This window comes from Carettochelys insculpta, chromosome 1, assembly GCF_033958435.1.
Source record: "Carettochelys insculpta isolate YL-2023 chromosome 1, ASM3395843v1, whole genome shotgun sequence".
NCBI lineage: Eukaryota > Metazoa > Chordata > Testudines > Carettochelyidae > Carettochelys > Carettochelys insculpta.
Window position 1 is genome coordinate 82,935,833 of NC_134137.1, and position 14,981 is coordinate 82,950,813.

Genomic DNA, 14,981 nt, shown 5'->3' on the forward strand with positions numbered 1-14,981 from the left:
AAAGGCAGCTGGGTAGCTCTGAGTTTCATGTGGCTTTTTAAGAAGCCATTTGCAGCTCACACCACTGGTGCCTGACTCCTTCTGCCTGCCACCCTGAAAACATAGCACTTGATTTAATTGGCCATTAAACCAACTAAATTAAGTCCTATTGTTTCAGCATGTCAGGGCACTGAGAGCTACCCCTGCTCTATGGCGCTTTGAGCAATAAAATGCTCAGAGCTGCAGGAGTGCTGTGGCAGTGGTGATGGTGGTGGCAGTGGCGGCTCTGGTGAGTTGCAGGCATTGGATTATCATAGGGCAAGGGGATGCTTGGCTCTGCAGCAAGGGAGAGGTGATTGGGTTAAAGCAGGAGAATTAGGGGGTGCCTGGTTCTGGGGGATGGAAGTGGGGATTGGATTAAAGCAGAGAACTGGGGGTGCCAGGCTCGGGAGGGAAAGAGGAGGGATTGGGTTAAAGCAGAGGGTTGGGGCTGCCTGGCTTTGGAGAGGGGAGAGGGGGCTGGGTTAAAGTGGAGGGCTGGGGGTGCCTGGCTCTGGAGGAAGGCAGGGGAGGATTAGGGATTTTGTGTGTCTGAAAATTGTGCGTACTGGGGTGCTTACAATTTTTAAAGGGCTACTTTATAAAAAGTTCAAGAAGCACTGGAGTAGAACTCAATTGAATTGGTTAAACAGAGAGCAGGAGGGATCCAGCCATTAAACCAATTAAACTGAAACCTCTTATTTCAGTGCAGTAGGCAGCTGCCCCTGCTGTGATGTTTGGGGTGTGGTTTGGGTCTGTGGGGGGTTTAAGGCTTGGGGGGGGCTGTTTGGGGCTATTTTGTGTTCAGACCTGGAACATGTAAAAATTGCCATGTGGCCCACGATTAAAAAAGTTTGGACACCCCTGCTCTGCACCGTGGACTATGTGTATCCCACAGAAGAAATTTGTATGTTTATAAATTGTAGATGTAAGGACACCAGAATGGTGTAACTCTACAAAATACTGATGTCCTTTTTGTGGTCTCTTCTGGAAGCTCACACTTCAAACTTTCCTCATGCCTTGCACTTGTTTGCCCCATCACAGTGGTGGTCAACTTGCAGTTCTGGGGCTGTATGAGGCCTATCAGGATAATATGATTGTGGACCACAAGACATTTTGCTGACATTGACCACCTAGAGGCACCATCCCCACAGCTCTCCATGCCACCAGTTTTCTGTTCCTGGGTAAAGAGTGCTGTGCGTGTAGTGCCTGAAAGTGAAGGTGTCACAGGGACATGCTGGCTACCACTTTGCACAAATCCCATTGGCCAAGAACTAAGAGTCATGGCCACTGAGAGCTGCAGGGTGTGGTGCTAATGGATGGCTAACATAAGCAAATGTCTTGTGTCTGACAATCTGCTTAATCTGATGGGTCTGCATGTGACTTGTGGTCAACAGGTTGCCCACCACTCCCCTAGAATACTGATTACAAATAAAAACATAAGAATGGTGGTAATGGGTCAGAACAAAGGTCCACGTAGCCCAGTATTTTCTGTCCTCCAACAGTGGCCAGTGCCAGATGACACAGATGTACAGAATAGGTTATCTTCAAGTAATCCATTCACTGTCACTCATTCCCAGTTTCTCACTAGAAGAGGTTAGGAATACCTTCCCTGCCCATCATGGCTAATGGCCATTGATCAACTTATTCTCTATTACTCTATCTCGTGCTTTTTTGAATGCTGTTATAGTCTTGGCCCTCACAACATTCTCTGGGAAAGAGTTCATCAGGTTGACTGCATTGTGTGAAGAAGTAATTCGTTTTGCTTGTTTTAAATGTGTGTCCTATTTCATTTGGTGACCCCAAGCTCCTGTGTTATGAGGAGTAAATAGCACTGCCTTCCATATGCTCCTTAGCCAGTCTTGTTTTTATAGATCTCATTGAGACGCTCCCTTAGACATCGCTTTTCCAAGATGAAAAGTCCCAGTCGTATTAATCTCTCCTTACAGAGAAGCTGTTCCATACCTCTAATAATTTTCCTTGCCATTTTCTGAACCTTTTCCAATTACAATATATTTTTAACTATTTTTAAAATGGAACAGCCACATCTGCACAAAGTAATTAAGATGTGGGCGTACCACAAATTTATATAGAAGCAATATGATACTTTTTATCTTATTATCTATCCCTTTCTTAATGATTCCCAAAATTGTTAAGCTTTTTTGACTCACACTGCAAATCGAGTGGATGTTTTCAGACAACCATCCACAATAACTCCCAGATCCCTTTCTTGAGTGGTTACAGCCATTGTTTTATATGTATACTTGGGGTTATGTTTTCAAATGTGTGTTACTTTGATTTTATCAACATTAAATTGATTCTGTTATTTTATTGCCCAGTAACCAAGTTTTGAGAGATCATTTGGTAGCTCTTTGCAGTCTACATGGGATTTAACTATCTTGCATAATTTTCTTTCATTTACAAATTTTGTCATTCTTGAAGTTAATTGACTCAGATGGTGAATGACAATTTACCAGCATTTAACATATGATATCTTATCACCTGAAATGGATCAAAGGTGTAGAGTTGGAATCCTGATTTATGTACACTTTTCTAGAAAGTCAGAATGTTTTTGGAACCAAGGATTGGACCCTGCTTATGGAGGTGTGCCCAAGCCTCAAAGTTCAGATCCAGAGCTAAACTTACGTAATGTTTGAGAGAATTTGGATCTGCCTTTCCACTCATATCTGATTTCTAATATGCTAGTTTAGTAAACAGAGATGGTAATACCTGTTATCCTCAGGTTTGCTTGACATTTCCCACTCCTTTGCCAAATTTGTACTGTTCAGCTGAAATTTTCCATATCATTTGTGTGCCCCAGGCTTAATTTTTCTAAAAAGTTTCAGTTTTATTCACCAGCCTCTAGAAGCCCCAACCTTTGGTGTGAGGGCTAGAAATATGAGGCAAGGTTACCGTTTTCTGTATGGATATGTCTTCTGTTGTTTGCATGACAAAAATGCACAACTTAGGCCAAGTTATAAAACAATGAAAAATTCGAGTTTGCATGCATTGGATGACAATTAATTTTGGAAATACAAGAGAAAAGCAAGGAAGACAACCCTTTATCCTGCATCAAGGAAATAATCTGGCAGTATGCTTGGATTCATGGAAATAAGATCACAACCAGCCCTGGTTAACATACTGCCAAGGAAATTAAGGTTATAAATCCAGTTTAGACTGGTGTTTGGCCTTCTCAGTTTGCTTTCTAGGAATCATGGTATGATTTTGTTTTACATGTAAACCCCCTCTGTTTCTGTCCTTACTCACAAACTCTTGCATCTTCCTCTTTGGAAGAAACATATGATTGTTTTCACTATAAATATATCTCCATGGGGTGCTATTGTAAAAGGTGCTGCTCTTGAGGTAGGTCATTCACACTGGCACAGCCAATGTGGTATTTCTGTGACCTATTCAGTAGAGATGATGCTGGACACTAGATTGGTTACACTTCAAAGAGACTTAAAGACTGGGGTGCGTTTATGGTTAACCTTCAAAACAAAGTAAAGCCTGGCATACTCCAGAGGAGATTGTTTGGAAAGGGGGTTGTCAGGCCTCAGTGGAAATGTCAAGCAAATGTCTCAAAAATAACCCAGACATCAAAATCACACCAGATGACAAAGGGGGTGCTGTTGTCATCCTGAAAAAGTCAGACTATGAACAGGAGGCAGCCAGACAACTCTCCAACACCACATTTTACAGACCTCTCTCCACTGATCCCACTTTGGAATTCCAAAGGAAATTACAACAACTACTGAAGGAACTCCCTGCTGCTACTCGGGACCTCATTCACTCAGACACACCATCTGAGCCGCAGCCTGGATTATTCTATTTACTTCCCAAAATCCACAAACCTGGAAACCCTGGACGCCCTATCATTTCAGGTATTGGCACCCTTACCACCGGACTATCCAGTTATATGGACTCCCTCCTCAACCCTATGCCACCAATGCTCCCAGCTATATCCAAGATACCACCGACTTCCTGAGGAAATTACAAAACATCGGAAAAGTTCCTGATAATGCCATCCTTGCCACAATGGATGTAGAGGCTCTGTACACTAATATTCCACATAAAGACGGATTACAAGCAATCAGGAATACCATCCCTGATGCCACCACAGCCAATGTGGTGTCTGACTCTGTAACTTTGTTCTCACACACAATCATTTCCATTTTGGGGACAATTTATACCTCCAGATTAGTGGAAATGCTATGGGCACCCGCATGGCCCCACAATATGCTAATATATTTATGGCTGACCTGGAACAACGATTCCTCAGCTCTCGTCCCCTATTACCACTCCTTTACTTAAGATACATTGATGACATCTTTATGATTTGGACCCATGGTACAGAGGCTCTAGAAGAATTCTACAGAGACTTTAACAATCTACACCCCACCATCAACTTATGCCTTGATTACAACATGCAAGAGATAAATTTCCTGGACACTACAGTACCAATCAAGGATGGCCTGATCAGTACCACACTGTACCGAAAACCTACTGATCGCTATACTTATCTACACCCTTCTAGTTTCCATCCTGCACACATGACTAGATCCATTGTTTACAGCCAAGCTATTAGGTACAATCGCATTTGCTCTGATCCAACTGACAGAAACCAAAAACTACAAGAACTTTACTAAATATTCATAAACCTGAATTACCCACCAGGAGAAGTAAAAAAACAAATCGACAGGGCCAGATGAATACCCAGAGATCAGCTACTCCAAGATCGGCCCAAAAAAGCCAAGAACAGAACACCTACAACCTATCCTTAATCAGGATGCCACACTCCAGAAGGCCCAGGGTGACATGCCTGTTCTCTCCTACAGACAACCTCCCAACCTCATGAGGATCCTCACTAACAGCCACAGTCTATACCCCAGGAATACCAGTCCTGGAACCTTTCCCTGCAACAAAGCCCGCTGCCAGCTTTGTCCACATATCTTCTCTGGAAATACCATCACTGGACCTAACCAGGTTACTCACAGAATCACGGGCACTTTCTCATGCTCCTCTACTAACATCATATATGCCATCAAAACAAAAAGCAGGCAAGTAGCACTTGAAAGACTAGCAAAATAGTTGATTAGGTGAGCTTTCGTGGGACAGACCCAATTCTTCAGACCATAGCCAGACCAGAACAGACTCAATATTTAAGGCACAGAGAACCAAAAACAGTAAGCAAGGAGGACAAATCAGAAAAAGATAATCAAGGTGAGCAAATCAGAGAGTGGAGGGGTGGGGGGGAAGGTCAAGAATTAGATTGAGAAAAGTATGCAGACGAGCCCCTATAATGACTCAGACAGTTCCCATCACGATTTAAACCATGTGTTAATGTGCAAAATTTGATTCTTGACCTTCCCCCCCACCCCTCCACTCTCTGATTGCTCACCTTGATTATCTTTTTCTGATTTGTCCTCCTTGCTTACTGTTTTTCGTTCTCTGTGTCTTAAATATTGAGTCTGTTCTGGTCTGGCTATGGTCTGAAGAAGTGGGTCTGTCCCACAAAAGCTGACCTAATAAACTATTTTGCTAGTCTTTAAAGTGCTACTTGACTGCTTTTTGTTTTGATAGTGTATAGACTAGCACGGCTTCCTCTCTGTTACTATTCATATATGCCTTCATGTGCCAACAATGCCCAGATGCTTTGTATATTGGACAGACTTCTAACTCCCTTAGACAAAGGGTCAATGGGCACAAAACAGACATCAAAACACTCCAGATCCACAAACCAGTTAGTCAACATTTTAATGGAATGGGGCATTCTGTCAATGACCTAAAGGTATGTGCGTTACTGAAGAAGAATTATTGCACCGTTCTGGAAAGGGAAACAGCCGAGCTGGCTTTTATATTCAAATTTGGCACATTAACACATGGTTTAAATCGTGGTGGGAACTTTCTGAGTCACTATAGGGGCTCGTCTGCATACTTGGCTCAATCTAATTCTTGACTTTCCCCCCCACCCCTCCACTCTCTGATTTGCTCACCTTGATTATCTTTTTTTCTGATTTATCCTCCTTGCTTACTGTTTTTGGTTCTCTGTGCCTTAAATACTGAGTCTGTTCTGGTCTGGCTATGGTTTGAAGAAGTGGGTCTGTCCCACAAAAGCTCACCTAATAAACTATTTTGCTAGTCTTTAAAGTGCTACTTGGGGCTCCATGGGGCTCCACATTGAACAGTGAGGGGAAAAACAAAACAAAGGAAAAATTCAGTGACCAGCAGCATTCATTCTGTAACTGAATAAGACTGGTATACTGTTAGGAAAAAAACCAGCACGTATTCACATGATTAAAGGTTATGTCTTATGCATACACTTAAAGCAGGACACTAAAGTCACATATATACCTTAATTCTGGCACTTCCCATCTTTTGGGTGCTTGACTTTGCAACCTTAACATTCTTTTAAGGTAGGTTTTTTGTGTGTCTCTCTGTGTGAGAGTGTGATTGAGATAGATAGATAGATAGATATTTAATGTAACTCAGCAATGAAATACAGCAGCTGTTCAGAAAAAAACACAGCTGTTAAGTAACACGAACAAATGCCACACAACACACTGAAAGGCTAGGGCAGGAAATGGAGATTTATCCAATTCAGACAAAAAGAAAATCTTGAAAAAGGTGCTGCATAACTGGAATTTGACAAGGATATTAGGACACCCCTGTACTCTAAAGAAGTGCCATATGCCCTGACCTCATATGTCCATTAAAGAACCTGAGTGTTAAGGTTATACAGTATATGGTGCTCTTCCCAAAAGTGATAGAAAATACCTTACTAGATCACAGCTGGCTGATTTAAGTGAATGTCATTTATTAGCTATCTAAAAATGCCATTACCTGGAGTCTCCAACTCTCCACCAAGACTTATCCTAACTAGGATTTGGAAGTTTGAGTTCACAGTCTAAGGTGCAAGATGATAATGTATAAAACAACGGAAGGACATTCAATATTCCAAACACATTTTAAATGGTGTGACAGGCTACTGGCTTGAGAGCATGAGCTGACCTCTGTCATGCCAGCCACAGGAGGAAGGATTAATTGGAGCTGGCTAAGTAAGCAAAAGACTAAGGAGCAAATGGGGAATAGCAGCTGGCCTCATTAGCCAGGATGCTACATAGGGCTGGCAGGAAGGAAAATAGAAGGGGATGAAAGGGAGGAGTCTGTGCTCCCTTGCTAGTGGTCCCTGAAGCTGCAGGTCTGAACTTTGTACACAGAAGGTGGTGGGAACTGACATCATGGCTGGTTGGCGATACCACAGCATGGCGAGGCAAGCACTTGCTGCCCCATGCCCTCCACCCCTACCTGAGGCCCTGCCCCAACTTCGGTGCTGGCCTCTGCCCACCCCCACCCTCACACACACAATGGGACCACAAGCCCCCCAGCCCAGCATTGTGCAGCCCTGGAGCTCTGGACTTCCATTGGTTGGCATGGCTGCAGCCCCCCACTACCCTAGGGCTCCGGGAGCCAGTGTGCGCTGTAGCATTGTCCCCAGAAGAGCCTGGGCAGTGCCAGATGAGGTACTACAATACCCACTGCCCATGACTGAGGCTGTCACCCAAGAGCACAGATGATTGTACCAAAGAAGAGGTCTCTGGCTGGTTTGTGGTCCACGACTGGCCAAAGGGCAAGTGGCTTGGCTGCTCCCAGCTAAAGAAAGGTTTTTAATTGATATCGATAAAGAAAAATAAATAAGATATATCTCCAGTTAACTCATAGGGAAAGTGTCAATATCTTTCTTTCTGGGGAATATAATGAACATATTACAGTACCTGTGTATGCAAACTGAACAAGATCCCACAGTGCATTAGGGTCTATGCCTTCCATTTTGATCTCCTCTTGCTTGGCCTCACAAACATCACTTGTAAACATTGCAGCAAAGTAGTCAGAGACAGAACTGAGAACAAGTCTATAAAAAAAATCACATTGATGTCAGTTAAATTACCTTTTCCATTAGTGCTCTAAAATGTTTACACTGAGAACACTCACATTTTTTGTGAAACTGTTAATTTTATTCTAAGAACAAAGCAGCCATGTTATTTCATTAAAATCTGTAGGTAGTTATAAAATGACAAGTGGGCTACTGTTTCCCATTATAATTTGTTTTTGCATCACAGTGTAACTCAAGTGGTGCCTAAGTAAAGAAGTCCAAAAGCACAACAGGCAAATTGGTTTACAGTCTTTAACTCTTAGGCCAGTATTAGAAATGATGTCACTTTTGTTAAGACCTACACCATTTTGGGTCAAAGCCAGATTATGAGAGAAACTAGCACCATAGATAAGAATGGCTGGTAAATTAGTATCTTCCAAAAGGCCTGATTGTGGTATCTACTCACAGAAGCAGTATCTGAACTCCACACATATCAATTTAGATTTCAGTGGGATTACTAGTATTGCAAGGTACTATTAAACATGAGAAAACACATTGAAATCTAGTGCAAACAAAGTGTTTATTTAAGATGCTCTCTGTTTAGAAAATCCACTGCCTAATTGCTACCATCTATGGCTGGTTTGTCTGGGGACTTTATTTTTATAAAACTAAGATGCTAAAAAAATGTGTGGGCTCATTGTCAGGCTCAGACACTTAAAGAAAATTACAGAATCGGAAAATATTTTGGGCGGAACCTAAACAAAAGTCCTACACACTTTAGTAAACTGTAACAATAGTCCTTGACTGATATTCTCAGAACAGTCAATATACAAGTGCATAGCTGCTAAAGGGGCAGGAACAGCCCTGGGAGACGCTCACTCCTCTCATATGAGGATGTGTATTCAGTACCAATACCCACATCCAGATCTGATACATTTACACGCTTATTCAATCAGGCCTTTAAATACAATAAGACATATACATACATTCTGTCATATGAAGCTTCTCTCAAGTAGTAGATGACAAGTCATTTTGATTTAAATCTAACATCTAAAGCATAACCTTGTCCCTGTGTGATGAATGCCATATTGTTTCTTATTTCTTATTGTCTTCGATTTCAAACTCTAGTTGTGAATTAGACAATAAGATATTGAAGTAATGGCTAATTTAAACAAAAAAAAAGGTTCGCTAAACTTCACAGGAAAACTTTATTGCACTAAAATGCTACTCACAGGATCATAGGCTTCCAATGGATAAAAATACTGTGTAAAAAGGCACTGGCTAAATAAAGCTGAACAATTTCTCTAATTTTCACCATTCATAACATAGTTACACATTATATGTTTTATATAATTTCCAAATAAAGGGAAAATGCCTGACTTAACTCAGAAGTGCAGCGAATGGAAACAACATAGCAGAGAAGGACAGGAGTGCTATTTGTCTTTCTTGCCAAAACTTTTTAAGGGCAAGCAAGGACAATGTGAAGACGATACTTGGATTAGCCAACTACACTGTCACATTCACATGAATAAGCCAAGATTTTGGCTAGTGACTCATTAGGATTTCTTTAAAAATAGTGTGCTGCAACATTTGAGTAATAAGTTAATAATGAAAGTAGCTGTGTTAGAAAATATCAATAATTTACAGCATTCTAAAAGTTCTTCCTCTTAATATTTATTAAGGAAATTAAATTCAAATGAAAAAAAATCACCTCCTAATCAAGTTTATATTTGAAAGGTAACACTTTTTAAATCATATGCATGCTGCATGAACATCCAATATTACAAATGGATATTTTAAAGAAAATATCAAAGTTCTAGATTATTTTATAGTGAGCTGCTGCCTTCGGCACCTCTCATGACTGAAGTTGTAAATCTAGGCCTGGAGGCATGCAGAAAGGTCAGTTGTCTCATGGATGTCATTTACATTTTCTAACTATTGCTCTGGACATGGGAATATACTAATGAATTTTGCTTCTTTTCAAGATCTTTGCATTCTGTTCTTCAGATAGCTCCAAGATGGTTCACAGAGACAAAAAGTTGGGGGACAGGAATGTAATCAAGGTTGATTGACTTCTTAATTGTACCAGGCATTAGCTGGAATTGCAACCTACTCACAATACCCATATAAAAGTTCCTGTTTTCACTTGCAACACGTTGCCCAGGGCTACACCACAGCGGTCCTTCAAAAGAAGTTCTTTTGGAAGATCCCTTCCAAAAAAACTTCTTTTGAAAGATTGCAGCCACATACAAAAAGTGGATTGAAAAATCGATCCACTCTTTTGATAGAAAGCGACCTCACATCCCCAGCCCTTCTTCCAAAAGAATGGGCCAGGAAACACCTCAGATGGGGTTGAATGTCTGACAAGCCCTTCTGAGAGCTCTGGCCATGTGCTCCCTTGAATGACCCCTCCCAAACACCCCCACCCTCCACATGCTGAGGCCTCTCAAGCTGACCAAAGCCAAGCAGAGCCAGTGAAGGGATCACAATCTGTTAGCTTACAGCTATGGCCCCACAGCAGCTCCCGGGCTGGCACCACAGCCATGCCCTGGTTGGGCTCCTGGCCACCATCACTGTGTTCACACTGTAGTTCCTCTGGTGGCAGAGACCCCCTGCAGGGGCTGATGAACCCAACCCCCCAGGGACCTGGCCATGCCCACCTCCTCACCCACATGATCAGCCACATCTGGAGCTACCTGACAAGCTCTGACTGGTGGGACCAGCTGGTGATGGGTGAGGGAACTACATGCAGTGGCTCCAGAACTTCCATATGAGGAAGGAGATGTTCCTGGAGCTCTGCAGCTGGCTTGCCCCCACTCTCTGATGCCACCCACATGTGGCCTGTCCTGCCCCTCAAGGAGCACATAGACATTATGGTTTGGAAGCTGGTCATCCCAGACAGCTACTGCTCTGTGGGACAGTGATCTGGGGTGGGCAAGTCAACAACTGGGGCTGTCCTCATGAAGGTAAGGCACACTCAGCTCACAAGCCTAGCATGAGGAGAGGGTAGGGAGCTCCTGCCAAAGGGGACCCTCAGGCACTGGGGTCGGCGGTGTGAGGGGTTGGGGTAGGGGGACAGAGAGGCCTAGTCCCAGGGGACCATGATGCCCCACCCCCACACAGGCCCACTGCCAGAGTGGCAGCCTCGTGTTGGGGGAAGGGGTGGAGAACTCAGGTAGGGAGAAACGCGCCAGGAGGGGTTGGGGAGACCAGCAGAGCCGGGGCACCCCTTCATGCACTCACAAGTGTGTCCACTCTCCATCCCCTGCAAGTTGTGAGGGCAATCAACACCATCCTGCTCCAGAGGATCATCCACTTTGGGGACCTGGATGTAGCCATCAATGGATTTGCACCCTCAGCTTCCCTCACTGCTTCAGTACCACTGATGGCAGCCACATTGCCATCCATGCCCTGGACCACAGCGCAGCCTGCTATATCAACCACAAGGGGTACCACTTGGTCATACTGCAGGCACTGGTGGCTGATTGGGGATGTTTACATGGGCTGGTTGGGCCCATGACCTGTGCATCTTCTACAACTCCCCCCAGGGGAGCTCATGGTCTAGGATGTCACCATGTCCTTGTTCATGGTGGGGGATGAGGCCTACTCCCTTCAGCCCTGGCTCATGTGGCTGTACACAGGCCATCCAGACCCCATCCAGGAGCTGTTCAACAGCTGCCTAATCCAGGCATGTTATGCAGTGGAGTGTGCTTTCTGAAACCTTAAAGCACTGTTCAGGTGCTTCTCATCTGCCTGGACATCAGGGTGCACAATATCGCCCAGGTTGTGGGGGTGTGCTGTGCCTGCCACTACTTTGTGGAGGGCAAGCAGGAGATCTTCTTCCCCAGGGTGGACAGCTGAGGCCAGCTCCAGGTCTGAACAGTCAGTCGCAGCCCCTGACCGCCAAGCCAATCATGACAGGGTGCAGATCCAGCAGGCCCTCCATGAGATCTTCACTCATGGGTCCCAGTGACCCTCCTCCAAGCACCCCTGCAGGGTTCTCCAGCGCACGGCCCCACCCTATCCTCACCATGACCTCCCACATCCATCCACCCCTCACCACTCCCATGACCTCTCCTGCACATCCACCCTTCACTATTCCCCCCCACATTAATGAGGGACATGGGGCTGCAGAAAAAAAAATATTTACTGAACCAAAGAAACTTTTTTGAAACATGAAAACTATGGAACTATCTACTGAGTGAAGGGAAAAAGGTGCCTAAAAATAGGATTCGCAAAGCAAGATGCAAACTTGAGAGCCATCTAAGATGCCTAAGAGAAGATGCCAATGAAGGATGTGTATATAAAGTATCACTCACATTAGGGAGTACAGTCTGGCACCTATATCTGGTTGGGATTCTCAGCTCTGAGCCCTATGTTGGAGTCAGGCATGTAAATAGCTTAGTGGGTGGAAGAGCTCCTTCTTTAATGTCAGCCCAGAGGTCCAACCTGAAGAAGTGGGTCTTACCCATGAAAGTTCATGATTTAATAAATAGAAGTGTTAGTCTTCAAGGTACTACAGGACTGCTTCTTTGTTTTGCTGACATACGATGCAAGGCAAAGTAACACATTACTCACCAAAACTTTCCCATTCTCTGCTGCACATTTAGATGGGAAGCTGAAGCCATGTCTCCAAATCTTCCCATTCTCCTCCATATTAGTGAGTTGGCAGAGATGGGTGAGGGATGAACATAAGAACATAGAAACAACCATACTGGGTCAGACCAAAGGTCCATCTAGCTCGTATCCTGTCTTCTGACAGTAGCCAATGCCAAAAGCCCCAGAGGGAGTGAAGAAAACAGTGAGTGACTCCTCTCCTCTTAACCCTTTCCAACGTCTGATAAACAGAAGCTAGGGACAGCACTCCTGTCCATCCTGGCTAATAGCCATTGATGGACCTAATTTCCATGAGTGTATCTAGCTCTTTCGTAAACCCTGTTAAAGTCCTGTTCTTCACAACTTCCTCTCACCAGGAGTTCCACATGCCTATGATGCACTGTGTGAAGAAAATCTTTTGTTAGTTTAAAACCTGCTACCCATTACTTTCATGGGGTGACCCCCTAGGCCTTATGTTATGGAACAAGTAAATAACTTTTCCTTATTCACTTTTTTCCATACCAGTCATGATTGTATACACTTTATCATATCCCACTTACTCTCTTCTTTTCTAAACTGAGAAGTCCCAGTCTTTTGAATCTTTCTTCTATGGCACCCATTCCAAACCCCTGATAATTTTTCTTGCCCTTTCCTAAATTTTTTCCAATGCCATCTGCACTCAGTATTCAATATGTGGGCATATCATGGATTTATATAGAGGCAATAAGATATTATTTGTCTTATTCTCTGTCCCTTTTTAAAGATTCCTAACATTCTGTTTGCTTTTTTGACTGCTGCTGCACATTGAGTGTATGTTTTCAGAAAACATGGATGGATATAGTCATAGTTATTGATTTCAGTATACTGGGTGGTTTAGCTGGGCCACCCTGATAGGACAATTACCTGGACAAGGGCATTCATAAACCATAGGATTCAGCCTATGCTATTTTTTGGCTGTGCAGTTATGTTCCAGCCTGTACTAAGGGTTCCATCTAAGTCCAAAATCTAGCCATAAATCTACATCTTCAGGGGGGAAAATCTTAGAGATAGCATGGCAATGACACATTTTTAAAGTATATGCCAATAATCAGTCACTAATCAAGTCTATTTAAATCTTTCAGAGGAGATGAACATAAAATTTAAAACTTATTGCTGATACTGCTCAAGTGAAGTGTAATATTTACTAGCTGACAGTAACTCCTGATCTGAAGTGTATCTCCCTCTGAACATGGGTCTCACACATCACCTCCCTTAGGGATGAAGTCACATAATTTTCTCAATCCCATATTGGACCCTGGGACACGTGCCCTCATAATTAGGACCCTACCAAATTCACATCCACAAAAAAACCATGACAGACAGTCAAATCTGGTCTTTTGTGTGCTTATACTATACAAATTTCATGAGGGGGATACTAGTATGTCTCAAATTGGGGTTCATGATCCAAAAGGAAGAGCCAGGTGGTCACATAGTGATTTTAAAGGGATCAGGTTATTGCCACCCTTACTTTTCCGCTGCCTTCAAAAACTGTTCCAAAAAGATTTTTGGAAAAACATTGTCACTATATCACAGCCTTAACTGCTTCCGAAAATTTGTGTGTACAGCTGGAGGAGAGAGCTAGGTAATATAAAAGGTGTTGATCCGATAAGCATTTGTGTCCATGAAAAGTTGTATTTAATGACTGAATTAAATGTGACTACACACATGAATACAGTGAATGATTTTACTTTCAGCAAATACTGACTTTTCAAATGAATTTGCTTTAGTGGTATCTGCTCACTTTTGGAATTTGCTTTTCATTTATATTCTAACAAATGTTTTCTAAATGAATGCTCAATTGTTCACTGCAAGTAAATTTAGAATTTAATAATTTATTGTAAGATTTGAAATTCACAGTGGTGAAAGTAAAAAAAAAACTATGCTACATAATATATGGGAAAAATAAAAAAGAGAAGTTACTCACCTGTGTAGTAACGATGGTTCTTCGAGATGTGTCCCCGTGGGTGCTCCACAGTAGGTGTCGGGCTCGCCCTGGCGCCACAGCTCGGAAAATCTTCAGCAGTCTCCGTCGGGTCGCGCATGCGCCGATGCGCATCGGCTCTTCGTGCGCTTATGGTCACATGCGCGATCCGGTCCCCGCCAGTTCCTGATCAACCGCTCTGGACGCCCCTGAAAACACACAAACAGAGCTCCGAAGTGGGGAGGAACGGGTGGGTAGTGGAGCACCCACGAGGACACATCTTGAAGAACCATCGTTACTACACAGGTGAGTAACTTCTCTTTCTTCTTCGAGTGGTCCCCCTGGGTGCTCCACAGTAGGTGACTACCCCGCAGTAACCCCCCCCGAAAAAGGAGGTGGGTACCTGGTTTATGCGCAGCTTGCCCGTGAAAGGACTGCTGTCGACAGGCGTGTATCCTCATCAAGCATCCTGTGCATGGCGTAGTGCTTGGCGAAGGTGTCATAGGAAGACCATGTCACTGCTCTGCAGATATCTCT

At 43.5% G+C, this 14,981-nt stretch overlaps 1 protein-coding gene across 2 annotated transcripts in view; it reads right to left on the reverse strand.

The window, feature by feature from the left end:
- Positions 1-14,981, reverse strand: part of KLHL1 (kelch like family member 1) — a 501,813-nt gene that overhangs the window by 318,320 nt on the left and 168,512 nt on the right. For both annotated transcript variants that reach the window (XM_074982861.1, XM_074982860.1), the window contains one exon: positions 7,791-7,927. In XM_074982861.1, coding sequence (XP_074838962.1) covers positions 7,791-7,927 — 137 coding nt within the window. The remainder of the gene's footprint in view (positions 1-7,790; positions 7,928-14,981) is intronic.